At 49.2% G+C, this 21,687-nt stretch overlaps 2 protein-coding genes across 2 annotated transcripts; both read right to left on the bottom strand.

Annotated features, from left to right (window-relative positions):
* Nucleotides 1–2,542: 2,542 nt before the first annotated feature.
* LOC136129185 (polypeptide N-acetylgalactosaminyltransferase 1-like) lies at nt 2,543–4,411 on the bottom strand. The gene is given in 3 exon segments (XM_065885339.1): nt 2,543–3,432; nt 3,435–3,706; nt 3,924–4,411. Coding segments are annotated over 3 exon segments (1,650 nt in total).
* Nucleotides 4,412–8,148: 3,737 nt separating this feature from the next.
* BRD2 (bromodomain containing 2) lies at nt 8,149–20,054 on the bottom strand. Its single transcript, XM_065885743.1, has 13 exons — nt 19,676–20,054; nt 15,755–17,082; nt 13,854–14,157; nt 13,113–13,250; nt 12,468–12,606; nt 12,167–12,381; nt 11,695–12,069; nt 11,047–11,175; nt 10,610–10,861; nt 10,206–10,471; nt 9,410–9,714; nt 8,992–9,114; nt 8,149–8,884 (listed from the first exon to the last, which is right to left on the bottom strand). Exons 2-13 carry the CDS (start codon nt 15,781–15,783, stop codon nt 8,748–8,750), a joined length of 2,412 nt encoding a protein of 803 aa, XP_065741815.1. The 5' UTR covers nt 15,784–17,082; nt 19,676–20,054; the 3' UTR covers nt 8,149–8,747.
* Nucleotides 20,055–21,687: the final 1,633 nt, after the last annotated feature.

Below are 21,687 nucleotides of genomic sequence, written 5' to 3'. Positions count from 1 at the left end.
AAAAAAAGAAAAACAAAAGATGGGAGGGTGGGCACAAAAATACCTAGAACAGATTCAGGAGGATGTCATTGGTAATATGCTCACCAGGTGGCGCCAAAGACCCTACGTGGCGATTAACACGGGCCTTAGCACTCCTGCTTCTTAGGCGAGCCTCGCGGCGGCTGCATTCAAACCTGACAGTCAGCCAGGTGGCATTCCTTTAGTCAAGGAACCATCAAACTTCCACTACTGGAAAGCTCTGAGGGATACACACACACACACACACACACACACACACACACACACACACACAAACACACCCCTCTGCTCTTCCTTTGGTATGTGAAGATAAAATAAGAACTTTCAGAGAATAGTCCCATCCATTTTATTTCCTACATAGTTTTCAAATCTACCCACGTCTTTTCATTATGGAACTTTTCATAGTTCCATTCCAAACCACTATGCTCAGTTGCTGGGACCCACCACCGCCGATGCTTTCTAAAGTGTCACTCTGCATTCATTCTCAATGCCCCGCTAACCCAGTGTGACTCTTCCCACTGCAATTTCTTCCAAGTAGGTATGTCTCCTAGCTTCCCACCAGACCACAGTACTGGAATTCTTAGTGTAGCAGTTTCTGGAGCCAGATTGCTGGGTTCAAATCCCAGTTCCAGCACTCACTGGCTGTGTTGCGATTTGGGGCAAATTCCTTCACTCTCTGCCTCAGGTCTTCATCTGTTACATGGAGATAATTACCTCAGGGACTTTCCTGGTGGCGCAGTGGTTAAGAATCCGCTTGCCAATGCAGGGGACACGGGTTTGATCCCTGGTCCGGGAAGATGCCATATGCGGTGAAGCAACTAAGCCCGCCCACCTAGAGCTGGTGCTCCGTACAAGAGAAGCCACCGCAATGAGAAGCCGGCCCACCGCAACAAAGAGTAGCCCCCGCTCACCGCAACTAGAGAAAGCCTGTGCGCAGCAACGAAGACCCAATGCAGCCAAAAATAAAAATAAATAATTAAAAGAAAAAAGACTTACCTCAAAGGACCATAATGAGGACCAGTGTTTTTAGTACACTGTTTGGTACACAGTAAGTGCTCAATAGATGAGAGCTACTATTAAAAGTCTTCAGGATGAAAATTCAAATTCTTACTGTGGCCTAAGTGACCTCCTTGATCTAGCTTTTCCCAACTTTCTGGCTTTATCTGGAAGCACGCATCCTTTTCTGCTGTCTCAGCACCACCTGCTCTCAGACAGTTAGCATCACTGTTTTTTTTTCTTTTTTTTTCATTTTCAGTCAAATTTTATTAAAAAAAAAAAAAGCAGCAGATAAACATTACAATTCAAGAACCTAATCTAAATATGCACTTGACAATGAAGCACATCTGAGTATGGAGTGAAAAATGTTTTTTCCAAGAAACTATCAAACGTATCATCTCCAAATACCCAAATAATAAATCACTTCTGCAGGCCGTCTATTGAGTGGAATCATAAACAAAGAGCAGAAGATTTATTGCTGTGAAAACAAATCTGTAGTACAGTAGTATGAATCTTGGGTATTAAACATAATCAGTTGAATCAAGTTAGGAAGTTGAAAATCTAATAAGAAATTTGTGTGTGAGAGAAAGTCTATAAGCCAGCTGACCCAAGAGCAACTGAGATATCAAACTTGTTCAGTGAAACCAGACATTATTTTAAATCTCCATTTTTTGAAGGCAATTAAAAATTACAATTCCAACAGCCCACAAACCAAATTTAAAAAGCAACTGTAGAAAGCAATTAAAACTACGTTCAAGGAGCCACTTTTTCAGCTCAATTTCAGCACCCCAAGGAAAAGAAAAGCATCCATGACTATCACAGATGAAACAGAATGAAATGTCATTGGAATCAGTTATTTTCCCCCACTGAGGTATAAAATCTATATAGAAATTTGATGCTATACTATAACAAATTGTACTTCTCATAGTTCTGTTTTAATTTCCTTTAAACCCTGTTTAATATCGTTTTTTAAATTGTTGTAAAAATGTTTTCACGATTCTGAATCTGGTTCCAGTTCTTTTTCATTTATTTATTTATTTATTTATTTATTTTTTTTCATTTATTTTTATGTCAATATTTAATATACTGGCTACCAGTTCTAATCAGAAAAAAAAATCTTGGACATCTCTTCATTATAACAGCACATTCAGCAGAAATGACTGATGTGCAAGCAAACCATAAAAGGTGCTGCTCTCTGGAAAGCACATTTCATAGATTGTTTCAGTCTGAATATTCTTTACAATGATTCTTGATGAAAGACTCTTAATCTTGTAAACATCAGTGTGCACAATCTCGCTACTACGTAGTTTCATGTCCTTGGACAGGAAGGCCGGTTCACAGCTAGTGAAAGAGAGAGCAGTTTAAGTTTTAATGGCTGATAAACCTTACATCCTGCAGGAGGAAAGCACTTTTCCTTTTTTGCTACTTAAGAATGTGGCAGAAATGTATGCTGAGGTAGCCCAGTCAATCCTTATTTTTTTCTTTTTTTGTAAATTTGGTCTCAGAATATTTCTGGAAGGGTTACATTTCAAAGAAGCCACTGCTGGGACCGGCTTCCATTGCAGTCTCTAATGCTGGGCACCTGGCTGTCCTCTTCTGTGGCTTTATCCAGGCACTGATTACTGTCCACATGCTGCAGGGTTAGTTTCACCGGATCATACTCCCAGAGCTGGTTGCCTTTTAGGTGGTGGCATGTGAGCGTTGTGACTGGGCCATTAAGTTTGGAGACATCCAAGCAAAGGTCATCTGTTCTAATTTCTTTGTTGGCAGTGTAAGAGAAAACCTGATTACCTCCCATACCGTGACAGCTAAAAATTCCAACTTTTTCATTCTCTTTTCTAGCCATGTTATCGAGACACTGATTTGTTTCCACATTTCGTATCTCTCCCAGAGAGAAATAGTGACGTGGAATCTGAGAATCGGGATAAATATTCTCTAGGTACCAAGAGAAAGGTCTGCATTGGAGTTTGTGTCTTAGACCAAGTCTTGATGATATATCTCCATAATCTACCTTTGTAACACCTGGAGAAATTATATAGAAGAAATTCTTGAATTCATCCATCCACACTTCTGCAAGTCGTCTGTTATTTTTATTGATAATCTGCCCTGTGCCTCCTGGAAACGTGTAGGGTGTAGCTTTCCGAAACACATGTCCAACATGTGAGCAAGTAACAATCTCCGAAGTTCCTCCACACTGCCAAATCCTAAAGGAAATTTCTAGGTTTTCTCCTCCCCAAATATCCATTCCAGCATCATATGTTCCAATTTCCTGAAAGTAATCTCTGTCTATTGAAAAAAGGCCTCCTGCCATCGTAGGTGTTCTCACAGGAAGAGTTCAATCACCTTTCCTTCTGTCCACTTCTCTTTGGGGAACAGGATACCAGCGAAAGTTGAGCTTCCAGTTGAATCCACCATAGGTCCTGCCATGTACTCAAAAGTATCATCACTGATCACATCAATGATAGGACAGACCACTGTCTTCCTGTCATGTTTGATCCTGGCTAAGAGAGGCTCCAGCCACCCCACTGTACATTCACAGTGAGCATCTAAAAAGGTGATCACTTGGCCTTTAGACACTGCAGCTCCTTTTAACCTAGCTCTGATCAATCCAGAACGTTGCTCCATTCGAATTACGTGAACTGGTACTTTTAATTTTTTCACATAACTCTCTAGAGGTCTTTTCAAAAAGTCTCTTTCGGGCTTCCTTGGTGGTGCAGTGGTTGAGAGTCCGCCTGCCGATGCAGGGGACACGGGTTCGTGCCCCAGTTCGGGAAGATCCCACATGCCGCGGAGCGGCTGGGCCCGTGAGCCATGGCCGCTGAGCCTGCGCGTCCGGAGCCTGTGCTCCACAACGGGAGAGGCCACAACAGTGAGAGGCCCGCGTACCGCAAAACAAAACAAAACAAAACAAAAAGTCTCTTTCACTGGCATCATCTACAGGAACAATTTCTTCTAGCATGTGTCTTGGTGAGCGATTAATGACACTATGGACAGTTCGCAGAAGTGTGTTCCAAGCCTCATTATGGAAAACAATCACCACACTTGTGGTAGGAAGATTATCTGCATACACCTTTGTTTTACACCCTTCTAACCTAACATCTGGTAAAGATCTGTTGAGTGCAATCATCTCACCTGGCATTAAATTGAACTGATTGATTTTAAACATCTCTTTCATCTTTTCTTGATCCTCTTTAGGAATGACGACTGGTTTCCCCATTTCTCCAGGACCTTCATGAGGCTTTTGTACTGGCTCTAGAACATCCCCAGCAGGAAGTCCTCTCTCTTTTTTTTCATCACATTTGTTGCATTCACTGAAGTAAAGCAGCAGGAACATATCCAAGAGTACCCAAATCAAGGAGGTGGCTAGGACCACCTTGCAATATGCAAATTTTCTCATGGCACTTTAAGTCAAATGCAAAATTAAAAAAATATATATATATAAATATACAAAGATCATGAAAATTATTCCAATCCAGTTTCATCAGAAATCACGTTCATAACCCCAAAGTGGTTTTTCAAATGAATTCATATCCCAAATCCTCATGTCCCACATCTCCTCGGTCCGCGCGCGGCGGCGGGGGCGGCGGCGGCGGCGGCGGCGGCGGCGGGGGGCGCTCCTCGGGGCCGGCCCGGGCGGTCGCGGTGCGGTCCCGCGGGCCGCAGCGCGGGCGCTACTCTCGGGCCGCCATCCGCCGCACCTTTCTTTTTTTTGAGTCATGCTGCACGGCTTGCAGGATCTCAGTTCCCTGACCAGTTTTTGAACCAGGCCACGGCAGTGGAAGGCCGGAATCCTAACCACTAGACCACCAGGGAACGATCACTTTCTTCTGCTGGCAGTGCTCACTCCTGCCCTCCCTGACACAAACACTACTCATCCTTCCCAGATATAACTGAACAGTTCTCAGAAATCTCTCAGAGCAGAACCCTCCTAAATTCTTTACAGATCTTTGCATATTGCACTGCTAAAACTTATAATTTTTATTAAAAACTGTGATCTGTTGTCTAATGTCACCCCTTTTCCTGCTCCCAGAATGTAAACTATGGGGACAGCAAGACCTGCTAGTGGGATTCTGCAGAGTTTGAACTAGGGTGACGATCCAGGAAAGGGGAAAGAAGCAAAGACGGAGATCATGGAATCATCATATATCAGTTCCATCTACCATTCCCAGTCCCCTTCATGGCTCTTTGGGAGTCCTTTTCTCATTGATCAGGGAGTCCTCCCCTGTGTTATTCTTGGCAAGCCTCAGAGAGTAACTCCAACCAGCTTTGGTTCTTATCCTGGGAGCCCCTCAGGGAAGCAGGGCTTTTCAGTCAGGATAGTGCTGAGAGAATCCAAGAGCAAGGCTGGCAGGGCTTGGACTGGGGTGCACACATTTGGGTGCAATTAGAAAGAATCATCTGGAAGACTGTCATGCCTTCATCTTAGAGCAAATCAGCCCAGTAACTGCACCACGAGCTAACTGCACTGATAAAGCAAGATTCAAAGACAAGGCAAGGGCCTTGTCTTTATCTTCACTGCCACACCTCCTGACTGAGCAGTTTGACGTCTAGATCAATGGTGTTTATTGAAAAATAAAACAATCAAAGGAACTCTGAACAAATGATTACTATGGAAACATTAAAGGGGAGCAAATGGCAAGAGGTAGCAAAAAAAAAAAAAAAAAAAAAAAGAGGCAGTGGAACCCATACTTACAAGAACTGGAAAGAGCATGGGAGGTAATACTGCCCACGGTAGGATTCCATAATTGTTCCTTCTGGTTGTGCTGGGGACTGTGCTTGTTACTTTGGAAGACAATAATTCCAACCAAAATGGGGATCAGACTCCTGAAACTATTACAATGCCTCAAGGAGAGGATGGGATAGAGCTAAGGTTTTGACCAGTAAATTCGACTAAGGGAAAAAGTAAATCAAAGGGCTAAATGGCAACCTCAAGGGTCAGGAACCAGGGAAAGGACTCTTCACCAACAGACTTACCATCAGGAAATCCATGAACGTTTGTAAGCTGTCTAGTGAGGTGGTAAAGAGGGAGGTGTAAACCAGGTCCAGAGCCACTCTTGCCCAGTCTCAGCCTGCTCTGCGGTCAAGGGAATAAGCCAGGCCACCTACTTTTACAGCACTTAGACTGTTCTGGGTTCAGTCTATAGGGAATATTAAATTGCCTCCACAGGTACAATGTCAGAAACTCACCTTTTGAGAGTTGAAGTCTTTATTTTCCCAAACCACAATTTTGAAATACTTAAATGACGTGAACAGAAGGGGATGCAGCCACAGTCTTCCAAGATTGTATGCCTGGTCTCCTCCCCAAACTAATCTCACACCTTAAGTGCCCATTTAAATGAGATATAGTGTTAGATTGACACACATCTATTTGAAATCAACATTTATCCCTTTGGACTTTTTTTTTTTTTGCGGTACGCGGGCCTCTCACTGTTGTGGCCTCTCCCGTTGCGGAGCACAGGCTCCGGACGCGCAGGCTCAGCGGCCATGGCTCACGGGCCCAGCCGCTCCGCGGCATGTGGGATCTTCCCAGACCGGGGCACGAACCCGTGTCCCCTGCATTGGCAGGCGGACTCTCAACCACTGCGCCACCAGGGAAGCCCTCCCTTTGGACTTTTAATAAATCCTATCCCACACCCACAACTCTTAAGTACTACTGAACTTTCCAAATCCTTTCCCATCACTTTTCTCTAGATGAACAGAGCTCAAAGGGAGTTGAAGAGTTCACTCACTGAGATCTACAATTAAGTGGGCTGAAAAGCCCAATCAGGGGCTCCTCCCCTTTAAAAAACTAAGCGCCTTGCAAAATGGTAACAAGTGATTCCCAGCCCTGATTGGGTATTACCATCTCTTTGAGCTTTTGCGTTGCCTGGGCCTCAACTTAAGAATTCAGGGGGGAAAAAAAAAAAAAAAAAAAAAGAATTCAGGGAATTCCCTGGTAGTCCAGTGGTTAGGACTCTGCACTTCCACTGCAGGTCTGGGTTCAAGCCCTGGTTGGGAAACTAAGATCACACAAGTCGCGGGGTATGGCCAAAAAAGGATTCAGACAGAAACCCGTTACAAGCTTTTAGCAGCTCTGGAGTCCAAGTATGCAACAAGGGTTGAGTCACTGCTAGAGCCCAATTTATTGCTACCTCCAAAATCATCATTACCATCTCCACTATATTCCACTTTCCACCTGTTTCCAGCAACATTACAGCAGAATAAACCATTAGGTTTACATTCCCAGCCTTTCCATTTAAAAATTCAGGTTTTCTACTACAGCACATTATTTCAGACCGTCCCCTTTTGTAGGGTGTAAAGCCCCCCAAATTCCAGAAACCAGACATCTCATACTTCTCAACTATAGAGCCCTTCTGTCTATACAGCACGAGAAGGGGTTGGACTTGTGGAAATTTTTTTTTTTTTTTTGCGGTACGCGGGCCTCTCACTGCTGTGGCCTCTCCCACTGCGGAGCACAAGCTCTGGACGCGCAGGCTCACGGGCCCAGCCGCTCCGCAGCCATGTGGGATCTTCCCGGACTGGGGCACGAACCTGTGTCCCCTGCATCGGCAGACGGACCCTCAACCACGGCACCACCAGGGAAGCCCTGGAAATGAGTTGATTTCATTTTGGTAAGGATCACTGGAATTCTCTGAACTGGCATTGTATTAACTAACTTTGCAAAGCTATGTACATGTGCAACTTGAGGCCAAAGCAGCAAATTATAAAAGTAGACACAACTGCCTTTTTAAGGCAGATGCCCAATGCAAGAAGTACCTATTGTTGGCTACCTCCCATCCCTTTCACATCTTGCTAAGTGTCCAGCAAACAACCCACATGTCCGGCACGAGAGGAAAACTTGAGCCTACTCCAAATCTTGAGTTTGAAACTCTTGGTTAAGATATGAATGAGCCAGAGAATTTTGTTTTCTTCATCTAAAACCAGAGCAAATTGCAAACTTTAAAGTTATTTTGGGGGATTCACTTTACAAAGGGAAGATGCACTTCTATCACTACAGCAACAGCCTACTGGTTTACTTAAAACAGGATGGTCCTTTTTCCTCATCTCAGAGTACTTTCTTCAAAATCTCAATTGTATCACATTCATTTTGAAGCACTAGAAAAAGAAATGTCATTAAAGTAATAAACTCAAAACTTGAATAATATTTTCTTTATTTACAAGTTAGAATCAACAGACAAAAGACAATCCAGGGGACCAAATGGGGAGATGACTGAAACCCCCAGGGGCCCCAAATGGAGAAGGAAAAGGGAAAACAGAGTAGAAAAAAAAAGTCAACGTAAAAAAAAGAACACCTTCCTCCCTCCCCATGGAGGCTGAGGGGACCACGGCCCCACCCTGCCTCGGCCTTACCTAGCTTAAAATAAATTAGAACAAACAACCTCAAAACAGGGCCCTTACAAATGAACAGGGCAGCTACAGCCTCAGGTTACCCTTTATCAGGGCCTTTGCCCATTCCCACCCTTTACCCCTGCCCCACCACAGTCATTTTGAATAGGGGCTCTATGCCTAAGAGGTCACTCTCCACGGGGCTGGGAACGCAGTTGTATTTTGTCCATTTATGTCCCTCCTTCAGTAATTGTCCCTGCATTCCTCCCCCCTGCAGAGCCAGCTCTCCTACAGTGGGGGGAGGGGGTGAGATGAGGAAGTGTCACAGCAAAGGGAGAGTAGGGGTGGGGCAGGGTGGTCTAGGGGTCCGGTCCTGCGGAGCCTCCTGCCCCATCTGGCCTGGCCCCTTAGCCTGAGTCTGAATCACTGGTGTCTGAAGAAGATGATGATGAAGAAGAGGAGCTGGAATCTGAGCTGGAGCTGGAAGCACTGAGGCGGGACACTGCTACCTGCTGTGCCGATGACGTCTCTGTTTTTTCACTCGCTGCAGAACAAAGTTGAAGTTTAAAGATTATTTCAGTCTGATTTCCATTTTTCAAGAGTCAAGAGGGCAGGATGTAGTGAATTCACAGTGGCTTACTGAACACTCACCTTTCTTGGGGGGCTTTTTGGTAGAATTGAGCTGCCCACTAACATCTTGTAACCGCTTTTCTAGTTCCCGCTTCTTCTCCAAAGCCAGTTCCTCCTTTGTCTTTCCCACAGGTTTCTTAATAGCTAGAAAAAGAAATATACCAGGATTAAGATAGCCAGAAGCACCCTAGTTTCTCTGTCCCCTATTGTTGCCAAACTCCTTTCTTGAACATTGGGAAGCAACTAATCCAACCCTTATCATCCCAGGAGCTGATGATCTCAAGTCCATCAAGCGTATGCCTAACTATCCTTCTCTCACTGTCCTCAGAACTTCGCGAGGATTTGCTGAGTTAACTCTGCCCCTCTAGATGCAACAAATCCTCCTCAGAACTTCACGAGGATTTGCTGAGTTAACTGGTGGGCCTCATTTCATACTCACTATAGGGCTTCCGAGGTTTCTTTCGTAGGCAGGAAAGGACATAGCGTTCAAGCTCTCTAAGTGTGGATGGCTTGAGCGTTTCAAAATCAATCTCAATTTCTTCTGGGTTTGAGTCACGTAAAGAGGGCTCCCTGGCTTGAATTATGTGTACAACTCGACCCAGTTTCTCCCCGGGCAACTTGTTGATGTCCAGGCTCAACTGCCGCTTCTCGTCGTAACTCATGGGCCTGCTTTCTTCCTCTTCCTCTGAATCATAGCCTGCAGGCAGGGCAGGTGGGGCTGTCTTTGTGGCCTTTTTGGGGAGTCTACGGGCAAAAGAAAATTGTCAATTGTGGGACATTCTCACTATTCAACCTGGATTTCATGCCTGAAAAACTGTTTTCCATTAAGGCAAATGAGTGGGCTACTAGACACTGTATCAGGGGAGCAGAGCTTCTATACATGCCAAACACTTTTATTAATCTCAGACTTTGAGAACTAAATATAAGTACACTGGCACAGGTCCACTTTTTTTTGCTCCCTAAAGCACTAACCCAGCCCCGACCACAGAAGAAAACACGAAAAACCACAGATTCACTGGTTTAGAGAAGGAGTAGGCAGACTACACTGTCAGAGTTAAGCAGCTTTGAGAGACTACAGTCTTCAAAAGTCTACTTCATCACCTGGCCACTTGCAGAAAACATTCGCTGGACCCTGATTTAGAGAAACCTTTGCAAGGAGTGGGAGAAATCATCCTCCCCGGAGAGATTACAGACATAACTGAGCTGTCTCTGCTTCCATGTTAGATAGTACTCACTTGGTGCTACTTCCTCCAGAAGGTCCAAAGCCAGGAGGGCCTAGGGTAGCAGCGCTGCCAGCCCCACTGCCACTCGCTTTCTTGGACTTCTTGGGCTGAGATGCGCGAGGTGCCCGAGGCCCTTTGTCATCTTCCTCAACCCCAGCTCGGCCTCGATGCTTCTCTGCCTTCCGTTTCTTCTTTTTCTCTTTTTTTTCTCTCTTTCGCTTGGGCTTGGATATCGGGCCTTGGGACAGGGCAGCCAGTTGTTCATGTACTGCTCGAAGCTAAAGAGGAAAAAGAATCATGTGAAATGGAAAAAATAAATAGGTAAAGCGATAAAGACTGAAACAAAATAAATTTAGGGCCAAGACAATGCACAAACCTCACCCAGTAAACTGAACAGTGACAAATTAAAATAATACCTGTTCCTGTAGTTCAGCCAAGCGATGAGCCCTTTCTTCCTCAGAGTCAGAGCTTTCACTCTCTTCTTCCTCCTCTTCGTCGTCCTCATCTTCTTCCTCCTCCTCCTCAGAAGAGCTCTCACTGCTACTTTCCTCGCTGGAGGACTCTGAAGATGATTTGGCCAAGCCAGGGGGCAAGGCAGTAGAGACTGGTAAAGGCCCTGGTTCCAGTGGTTCATCTGGCATCTTGGCATAACGGAACTCAAATACATCCTAGAAAGAGACAGCAGACTCAAAACCATGCTAGTGGATATGCCCTGATCATACCCAGCCATACGGCAGCTCCAATTTACAACTGTAGAGACTGGGAGAGCCCCATGTTGAGGTTGTGCACCACAGACAGCAAAATTTCTCTCCCCAGACCCATTTATTCTTCCAACTCCGACCTTGACACTCACCTGTAACTTTCGTGCCATGGCCACAACATCATGGTCTGGGGGATTGTACTTATAGCAGTTGGAGAACATAAGCCGCACGTCAGCAGCAAACTCCTGTGCATCCCGGTAATCACGATTCTCCATCTTCCGCTGCAGAAGGAGGCAGCATCAGAAGCTGCACAGGCAGGAAGACTCACCTTTCCCTGCCAGCTCCAGACACCGCAAGGCTAGCCCTCTCGAGAGTACGGGGGCGGGGCAGGGGTAGTCTTAAGGATCTATGCCCTGGGGCTCAAGTTTGAAGTCAAAGGAATTTGGGTGGGTTGAAGAAATATCTATGTCTAGGAAAAAAAATCATTTCTAAGTGAAAAGAGAAGGGTGGGTGGCCTCTGACTAACCAGCCATCCCTTAACTTTCCTATCCTAACCCAACATTCCCAATAGGTAGGACCTAATTGTAGATGAGCAGCGATGCTCTGAACACAAAACCCACCACACTGTCTCAAACTCCAGAAAATATGGACTCCTAACAATTACCTGACCTTCTGCCCCGTTACTATTTTGTAAAAATAAAATGCCGAGACTGCTGTGTGCCCGGAAAAAGTGACTGTTTTATTGATCCCTAGGCTCCAATCACTGCCTGAGTATCCCATCTGCCCCATGCAGTGGGTACCTTGACAGTGCTGAGGTCCATGGGGTGCTTAATGATGTCATGGTAGTCATGCAGGCCAAGAGCAGAAGCGTCCACTGGTTTATAGAAAGGCCAGGCATAGGCAGCATGCTTCTTAGAGAGTAATTCCTTCAAAATGCCATTGCAGTGTTTTAACTGTTCCGACAGCTTTCCTTTTTTGGAGCTTTGGTGTTGTTGCTGAGAGTCAGGCAAGTCTTTGCGTGGGGGCTTGATAGGGCGGCCACTCTCTCTACGCATAGGGGGAAGCCGTGCTGCCTTAGGCTCAAGACCCCCGGGAGGGCTAGCTGGGGAGCCAGGAGCCAGGATAGCTGTAGGTGTAGGGGTGGTAGTATCTGCTTTCCGCTTTACCCCTTTTTTCTGCAGAGAAAAACAAGACAGGAGCCTTTTACCCTGGGTCCACTCCATTCAAGACCTTTCCCTCCTCATTGTCCCAAAGATATCCACAGATGTATACCTTGGCAAGGGGCTGGGCTGGGGGAGCTGCAGAGACAGCAAGGAGCGGGGGTCCAGCAGAGTGCAAGGACTTGAGAAGGGGCGAAGAGATGACCGACGGGTGGGGAATGTTGAGGACAGTGGTAGGTATCTCAGGTGGTGGAGTATACAGGGCTGTGTGAGACACAGAAGAGACAGCAGGCACCTGATGGGCACTGGTGATACTGCCCTGGAGTGCTGGGGTGGGGGGAGAGAAAAAAAGTTTAGTCTGATTATCTTTCCCATCTTTCAGTCTTCACTGGCAAAACTCCTTCTCTTCCTACCTGCCAATTTGGCCCCTTTCTTGTGGCTGTTCTTAGGGATAGTCACCACAAGCTCTTGTTCCTCTTGTGGCATTGATGCCACCTTCTGTAGAAAGATCTTTTCCAGCGTTTGTGCCATCAGGACAATATCATCAGTAGGCTACAGGAAACACAAAGAAAAAGTTCAAATGCCAGCAAAAGATAAGCAAAACCATTTTTCTCTGAGGAATTCCTAGCCCCAGGCATCACCACCACCCCCCTTACACAACTTCACCATCAAGTACTGAAAATCACCTGTATTGGGCCATTAAATTCCCTTTTCTCTTCCAACTCTGCCCCTCAAGATGCAACAAAGAAATAAAGTTCAGAAGAGAATGAGAGCTGATTAAAAAAAAAATAGTTCCTGCTCTACTCAGATCTCTGGAGATTTCTCTGAAAAACAAGGCCACTATCCACAAGAATAAAAAGTGTTCTATTTAAACATCTCTTAACTCTGGATCTCTGAAACCACATCACTGCTTTTAGTGGTACCTTTTGGAACTCAGACTTTCTAGGATCCTGACTATTGAGAACACCTACAGTAAAACACTTAAACCTTTCATTGATAAAGTAGTGATAAAAAATGCACTGTCTCTCCCCAACTACTAACAACACAAAAACACTCACCTTGTTGTAGATATAACAGTTGGTGAACATGGTATTAAAATCCTGCATACACTCTGAGGCAGCCCAGTAATAGTTGTTTTCAAGTCTCCTCTTAATAGTACCCATATCCATAGGCTGCTTTATAATTTTGTGATAATCCTAAAAAAAGAAATGGTAGGTCAGAGCTACAAAAAAATAAACGCCTGTTCTCCTAAGCAAACTACCAACCCCAACACACACGCACATACACACCCCCTATGCGTCAAGAACACAAAGTCTCCTGAACTGCGGCCCCAATTAAATCTACGGGATAGGAAAAAAATGGAACATGATTCTTATCACCCACAGGGAGGCCCCTACTGCCTTTCTCTAACCACCCACCTCCCACCCACTCTGGAAAAGCTTCCCATCCTGTGACATTACCTCTGGGGCTGGCTATCCATGGGCTGCATGAGGGAGAGGAAGAAGCTAAGAATTTTGGCCACCGTGGTCCTCTCCCAACCTGGGGTGGGAATCTGTAAAATGGAGCCAGGGCACAAAAGTTAAGGAAGGACACATGGAGGGCACAATGAGAGATGCTAAGATAGCAAGCGGTTGGATCAAACACAAAGGACCAAGAATCCAGAAATCTGGTGGCTATCTGCCCTACAGGGTAGAAATGGGAACTCCTAGGGGCCGCAGCAGCTACACTAGACAGCCCACCTCCACGCACACACATTCTTGTTCATTTCCATACCTCCCCACTCCAATCTCTCTACTCACCGGCAGACCCAGTTTGACAGCATCCACAGGCTGCCGGAAGGGCCATGCAAACTGATGTTTCCACAGAGCCTTCATCACCACCTTGTGCAGGTATTGCAACTGGTTGGTAACCCGTCCTGGCTTTTTGGGATTGGACACCTCCGGGGGTGGTGGGTTGGCAGGAGTTAGTTGCAAAGCCGGCACTGAAGCCATTGTGGGGCTCTCGAATCCCTCATACAACAGGGAGGGCTTTCGAATCCTTTTCCCAGGCGCTGCTGCCTCTGGGCCCAGCCCCAGTAACCCTGCATTCCCCTCCCCAGGGAGCCTGTGAAGACAAGGAACAAAACCATACGTGATAATCTTGTGGAACTTGAGACAGTACAATTTACACTAATTTACACTACGTACCCTCAATAAATCCAGGCTTGGAATCTAGTGAAAGGTGGTCAAGATTACGAAAATGAAACCAGTATCCAAACAATCCATGGAGTTTTTGTTCTTGTACTTCCTACCACCTCTTCTGTTCTTAGTCCTACATTCTGAATTCTCAAGTCTGATGGACTCTTTCATCTGTTTTTAAAATTTAAAGTGAAAAAGCCCAAGGTAACTTCTCACAGGGCACAGCCATTTGAGAATCACAGCCTTATTGGGATGGGACTTAAGCAAAATGGGTGGAGCCGAGAAACTCAAGCCCCAAGCTTCCTCCTCACTAGGGACTTGGTGGTTGCCATGGTGGTTGAGCCTGAGAGAAGCGGGTGAAAAGGAAACAAAATAGAAAAATTTCATAAAATGCTAATTAAACTGACACTTAAGAATCCACCTGTGCAGAAGGAATCAGCATCCTCCACAAGCTCTGGACAGTTAACTCCAAACAGGCCAGACATCTAACGGAAAACCCTATCAACTCAAAAAAGAAAAAATCAGACAAGGGAGCATTTGTCACACTTCACGGCCTGGAATACCCCAAGCTACCAGCCTCCAGAAATTATTCACAAATTCGTCTCCTCCCTCTGAAGAACTCAAAAACTAGAGCTGTCCGAACAGTCAAGGTCAGCAAGTTCCCTCAGAAAAGTGATACAGACCTTCCCTGCAACCCCTAACAAAAACTGTGATGCCGTTAACAGTTCCCACTGCAGCATCAACTCTGAAGATCAAACGCCAATAATGCACCAAGTTTACATTCTCTCTGGTGCTCCTCGAGACCAGGTGCTTCCCAAGGCCCAAGACTAAAGACGTTATACCGAAATCTCATTGTTTACATCCGCAGAGCTGGACTAGAGGATCCTTAGCTCCACCCTCCTACCCTGAATGAAACTCCCAATTGTATCACAAAAACAAAAAAAAACACAGCAAAACCCAATCCTCTGCAACAAGACACACAACTCTCAACACAAAACCGCACCAGTCAACGAAAGACTAGCAGAAACTTAATGACCCCAGACATTAGGAAAGAGTGAACCTTCTACCCTACTCAGGAAATCTCCGTTTCCAGTCCTCGAGCTCTATCACCATGGCAACCCTGTAAAGCACAAGCTATGGCCACGAACCCACTCCCCCAAAAGGCCTGACAAACCGTCGCTAGACACCAAACCCACTACCCGCAGGACCTGCTCCCCAATCAGCGTCCTTCCCCATTACATTCTGCCGCCACCTCCCTCTGCCCGACTCGGGTAAGATCTAACCACAGAGAAAGAAACAACACATAAACTGACAACCTGTGCTCCCTCCATATTCAGGATCTGGGCCACTGCCTCAGTCCCAAACCGCCGCTCAACCCCCTGCGCGAGCCCGGCGAGCCAACAGTTGCGCCACGGAACAACGCGCCCCACTCGGTTCCGCACTCCCTCCGAATCCGACGCCCCACACCCGCGCGCTGCAACTAGCAAACGTCCCCTTCCCACACGCCGTTCGCGGGGACGTACTTGTTGTGGGGAGTCACGTTTTGCAGCATCTTGACCACGGGGAACCGGCGCTGCCCTCAGCCGCGGAAAGTCCGGGTGGCCTCGGTTCCCCTTACCTTCCAGTCCAGCATAACCCGGGAAGTGGTGGGGGGGGTCGGGGGCCGCTGCCCTCGGCCCTCCAGGCAACAACCCCCCCCCGCCGGGCCGGCACGAAAGCAGTCTCCTCCGCTGTTTTCTCGGAGAACTCCCGGCAGCTTGGCGCGCTCCGCAGGAGGCGGACAGCGAGAAAATGGCGGCGGCCCCAGCTGAGGCGGGCGAGCGAAGGGGGACGGACTCTTCAAACCCCAGGACAGTCCCCGATCCCAGACACCGTCGTCAATATTGCCCGCTGTTGGTCTGCAAGGATCCCCTCTTCCTGTCAGGACCGTCCGGCGCGGACGAGGTCCCGTTTCGATCTCGGATGGAGGCGGATGAACACGAAAAGTGGTTTAGGGAGCCGCCGCCTCCATCTTTGAAATCCTCTTGAGGGCGGAGTAGAGGGGGTGGACAGACTCCGAGGACTGGGCGGGGCTCGAAAAAGGGGAGCTTCGGGGGCTTCTATGGGGTCTGTACTGTCCGCCGGGACCGGTCATAGGCCGAGACGAAGGCCATTTCCAAGCGGATGGACGTGGATTGTAATGGCGGCCCCGGACGACTCGAAGGCTCTGTATAGGTAGGCAGAATCCTCCAGCTCGTTCTAGAGGCTGCTCCACTCCAGCGCGAAATGGCGCCGCCGAGCCCCGCGCCAGCCCTTTATATATAGGCAGGAGGGCGGAGCTTCGCCGCTCATGCGCGCCACCGCGCTCGCAACTTCCCCCACCCCCTCCGCGCGCGCGCGCTCGCTCACGCGCGTGAAGAAGCGCAGTCGAAGGGGGAGGAACACCTCTCCGCGGGAGCGTTTTCTATTGGTCGGCGGATGCGATGACGTCATAAGCCTCATTTCCAACGCGTTAGTCACTAGGCAGAAGAATGCCGCATAGACCCACAGGGAAGCGGCAACCCACCACATCTCCGTGCCAATTGGCTGCGCTGTGGTTCGGCAACTCCAGGGAAAGAGTGAGGTTGGCAGGGGTGCAGCACCCTCTCCCCGCCTCCCCTTCCAACAAAGTCTTCCCAGGCGTCCAAGCCCAGTGCGACTGGTGACTGCCAAGCTCGGGCAGGTCGTGCCGTTTGTAGCTCCTCCATTGGCCAGACTGGCAGGACTGGAGGCGGCCGCGTGGGCGTAGTCAGCCTGGGCCCGCCGGGGTGTGGCCACAGGACGCCCGCGGCTTGTTGTTCTCGGCAGTGAGCAGGCCGCCGCAGTGAAGAATCTGAAATGAGGAAGGAGACGCCATCTTAGAAGCCGCGGCCTGACACTGGCAAACAGCTAAGGGCTCCCAAACGCAGCGAGGAAGGAACCGAACGTTCCCGTTCTCCGCAATCAAAAATACAGAATTGATAATTAAAATCCTCCCTTTCCTTCCCCAAGCCAAACAATCGAAAGACAAAGGCAAAACTCTCCCCAGAATCTACCATCTGTGAACTCTTAAAGGCTTTTCACCAACAAGGCAACCAAACAGAATACGTTCCAAACACTTGCACCCCAAGCACCTCTCCAATCCCTCCCACTCATACCTTCAGGTACCAATACAAATATCTGCCTGCTCGACAAAACCTCGGCAACCCTTAACTGGGAGCAAAATCTCCAAACGCACTCATATACCCTTTAAAATGAAACCCACCTCCTCCCCAAACTTCATTCCGGTGTCTGGCTCAGAGCGGAAAAAACAAGTCCCGCGAGGGGCGAATCAGGGTGAACGCCCTCCCCCTCCTGGCGAGCTCAGACCTTTCCCCACGCTCCCCGCCCTCCCCCCACCCCCAAGGCAGGCCCACACCCTCTAAGGGTCCTGGCGTCGCGGGTGCGGAAGGGCCCCCCCATCCCCCCCACCAGGGTTCGGAGTCCTCCCCACGGAGCGGCTGGTCCATCGGTCAGCGCCAGGGAGGAGGGCGAGCGGAGGCGGCGGCGGCGGCGGCTCAGACTAGCCCTCCCCCTCCTCTCCCCTCCCCCCTCCCCCCGGGCCGTCCGCCTCCGAGGAGGGGCAGGAGCCATTTTGGGAACTCAATTTCGCCCCCTCCCCCCAACCCACTCAACTTACATCTTTCCCACAATCTAGTACAGTAATCTGAATAGGGTTACAGACTAAGTGTGAATAGAGCCAAAGCACAAGGTCAAGATCTCTAAAGCCACCTCTGGGGCTCCCCCGCCCCCTTACCGGAGAGTGAAAGAATTTCCCCCACCTGGGCTTTAGTGGGGGGCCTTCCCCTCCTCCACGTCCCCTCTTCTGGCTACCAAAGAAGAAAACAGACTATGCATATCTGAATAAGGAAATTAATTAAATTAAGAAATATGAGAGCCCCCTCCCCCCGCAAACCCAGGGCTTCGTGAGGGCCTAGGTCCTTGAACTCCAACTAGGTCACCCTCCCTCCGTAGCGGCCCTGGAACCCTAACCTCGCTTACTGTGTCTAAAATGGCCATCAATTCTCGACCACCCGAGTCCGGCAAACCCTGTGGAGGAGGGGTAGTGCGCACCGGGAAAACAGTCTCTCTCCTCCCCCCCACCCACCTCCGATCAGACCTCGGCCCCAAAAGTACAAGCGGGCCCGCCCGAGTGGCTGCAGCAAAGAGAGCAATGACACAGCAACTTTGCAAAGGCCTTCTCCCCTCCCCCATTCCCCTCCCCCTAATGGCCCAACCTCCCCAATCTGCCTTTCTCCACCCGGGGCCTTGCAAGTCTGCATACAGGCCTATCAAGGGGCCGGCCAGGGAAGAAAATTTAGGAGGTCGAGAGTATACAGGGCCTTATCAGAAAGGTAAAGGGCAGCCAGACAGTACTCTGGCTTATTTCCTTGCATTCCGGAAAATCACTGCTCTCCGCTCCCTCCCAGTTCTCCCTTCCCCTACATGAGTCACAGGGGAGGCTACTGCTACTCAGTAATTTGGAAAAGTAACTCTTCCCTCCTTTCCGTTCCCTCCCCCGCAATACACAAGGAAAGAACTGTTCAGGAATGGGGGAGGGGATGAAGGAGGCAAAAGACGCCACCCAGGAGAAATCCGAAACCTTGGGAGCTGTGAAATCGTTCCAGGTCCTGAGACTCACTCTCTCCTGTCTCAGGCCACGATTTCCAACCCTTCCCAAGACGCCGGTTGGGCCGGTTTCTGCTCCCAAGAGAACCTCAAGCTTCCAGCCTGCAAGCCCTCCCCAGCCTGGGGTAGACACATGCTCAGCTAAGACCCCCGCCGCGGCAAAGAAGGTTTTGTTCGGAAGGCTCCGCAGGTCATGTCCACGTGAATGCACACAAATTCGATAAGCGACTCGAAGTGTAACCTCCACCGTGCCATGTGGCGACTGCCAGCTTCCTACCGCTGATACAAAGGAAGCACAGAAATGCTCCTTAGTCTCTGCGGAGAAAGGGAGTGGGCGCCTGGTAACAATCTCAGTTTACAACCCGGGTTGCCAACTCTCAGCATTCCCATCTACGAGTAAGAACTACAGTCACCACTCCCACTCCTCAGCCCACTAGGTCACCCCACCCTCCAAACGCCAAAAGGATCCCTTCTCACCTGGCTCCAAGCTCCTGTACCCCCAGGGGACGAATGGAATGGGGGGGAACACCGCCCCCACGCCCCTTTGCCCTCCAATTGGTATAGAGACAGAGGTTGGCCATTCCCCTCCCCCACCCGAGGGGCCCTCTCCTGCTCGCCCCCCTACACACTCCCATTGGCTGTAAACTGTTTGAAGGACAAATCCTCCCACCCTCAGGATTCTTCTCTGCACCCCAAGAATCTCCCTCCCGGACTCCCCACCATTGGTTAGGCACTTAAATGACTGACAACGCCCCCGCCCGCCAAAGGCCCCGTCTCACCTGGATCCTGGAACCTTCCAGGGGGGCTCCAATGTTCCCCTTGTCTTGGTGCGGGGGGAGGATGTAATCCGGGGTGTCACCCCCCCGGAAACTGAGGTTGCTTTGGGGGAGGGGGCGTAGCCCCCAGCCCCTCCCTTCCCGACTGAGCTGGGGGGTGGGGAGAGCATCGGGGCCGCGCGGCCACGTCAGCAACATCCAGATTGGCTGACTCGGGTCACGTGCCAGCCGCTCCCTCCCCCCGCTACGGGGGCGTTTTCCGGAGGTTCCTAGGGGTCGTTCAAGGGGCCAAGGGGGCCGCATGGCCCAGGTATTTCTCCACAGACCCAGAGCACTCTAATGCCGCTGCTTCTGCATATCCCCGGCTTCCCATCCTGCTATCGTCGACCCTATCCCCCCCACTCGCCTCTCCGTACGGGTTCAGCATGGCTGCAGCAGCCCGGGAACGTGCACAGCGCAGGCGCATGGGTGCGACCAGCTTGGGAGGGGAAAGGAGAGCGGGAGGCCTGGGGAGAGCAGTGCGCAGGCGTGAGGGCGGGTTCTGTAACTCCCGCGGCGGGACTCGGAGCGCGCGCAGTGGGTGGGGCGGAAGCGGGCGCGGCGCACCGACCTCCAGCCTCAGCAGGCCTTACTCCACTGCGGGCGGCCTCGCGGGGCAGCCGGGGGAGCCCTGCCTCGGTTCCTTTTCCGCAGGTGGAGGGTGCGGCTTGGGACGCCCGAGCCGGAGTGCAGTGGGAACGCGCGCCGCCGTGCTGTTGTCAGTGGAGGAGAATGGGGCCTGGACCTGGAGTTGTGAGGGTTTGCAGGGTGGGGTCTCTTCCCGGCTGTAGTGTGGTTCCACGACGGGAGTGTTGTCACCGCCCTCGTTGTGCTTGCGGCGGGGAGAGGAGGTGCGGGCGGTTGGTATGGGCGTTTTGTACGGTCTCTTCGTCTTAGGCCGCGTTCTAACCTCTCATTTCCCCTGAGTCTACCTGGAGTTCCTTACTTTATTGAGACCTGCCGGAGCCTGGACTCCTTTGCCTGCTGCAAAACTTGCCGGCCTTTTGATCACTTTTACTTCTTTACTGGGCTTGTCTCGACCATTTCAGTTAAAACACGTAGGCTTTTTCTAAGGCTTTACCCTCTGCTCATGTTGAATAAAACCCATAAAAGTCTAATCTAGGGATGGTTGCCTCCTAAAGGCGACCTTTTACTTGTTCGTGGGCAGTAATCCCTCCCTTGACCCTCAGTGTGGTTCAAATATTCACTCTAGTTCATAACTCCCCCCCCCCCCACCCGCAGAACGGAACGGAAAGGCCAGCTTGCGCGAGAGTTCTTGGCTTTCCATCTCTCACCTGTAAACTGGGCCGTGTCTGTGTTCCTTTACCACCATTGTACTCGAAGTCCTCTCTTCGGATTAAAGAAATGTATTTTCCTTTTGACCTGGTCAATCTTATCTGTTACTCTGAAGCTCTCCTCCATTTTCTACCAATTAGTATTTTTAACTAATCCCTTAATACGGGTTTCCCAGCCTAAAAAGAAGATAAGAAAGACAACCTTATCAATATTGTATTCCCTTGTGGACTCGCTTATCTAACTCTCAGCTCCCCTGCAGTCAAGACCTGAAATTGTCATCTTAATTTTCCTCTCTCTGCCTCATTCCCCACTCTAGCTCATTTCTTCCACTACTGAAACTGTCCTGGCAAATGTCACCAGGAGCCTGCTAATTGGCAAAGTCAGGAAGCAGTTTTCAGTTCTCACCTTATTTGACCTCTCTGAAGTATTTGACATTTGATCACGCTTCCTTCCTGAAATTCTCTACACTCTTGATTTCTGTGACTACTTCTCACTTGTTTCTTTTCCTGCTAGTCCAACTGTTCCTCTGGTCTCCTTTGTGGACTCTTCTTCTTCGGCCCTGTTGATGTTTGCCAGGATTTTGCCTCAGTTTGCTTCTAGTTCTGTTCATCGTCTCTAAGTAATCTCAGTGGCTCAGAACCTCTCAGGTCTGTATTTTTAGTTCAGAGGACTCTCCTGAG

This window comes from Phocoena phocoena, chromosome 10 (assembly GCF_963924675.1).
Source record: "Phocoena phocoena chromosome 10, mPhoPho1.1, whole genome shotgun sequence".
Taxonomy (NCBI): Eukaryota; Metazoa; Chordata; class Mammalia; order Artiodactyla; family Phocoenidae; genus Phocoena; species Phocoena phocoena.
This window is presented reverse-complemented; position numbering and strand designations above follow the sequence as displayed.

Excerpts from the sequence above, each read along its gene's own strand:
- BRD2 (XM_065885743.1), bottom strand. The coding sequence starts at position 15,783 with ATGCTGCAAAACGTGACTCCCCACAACAA. Across the intron at positions 14,158-15,754 it reads AACGTGACTCCCCACAACAA|GCTCCCTGGGGAGGGGAATG; the intron begins GTACGTCCCCGC and ends TTGTCTTCACAG. Across the intron at positions 9,715-10,205 it reads TCTGGAGGAAGTAGCACCAA|ACTCCCCAAAAAGGCCACAA; the intron begins GTGAGTACTATC and ends TTTTGCCCGTAG.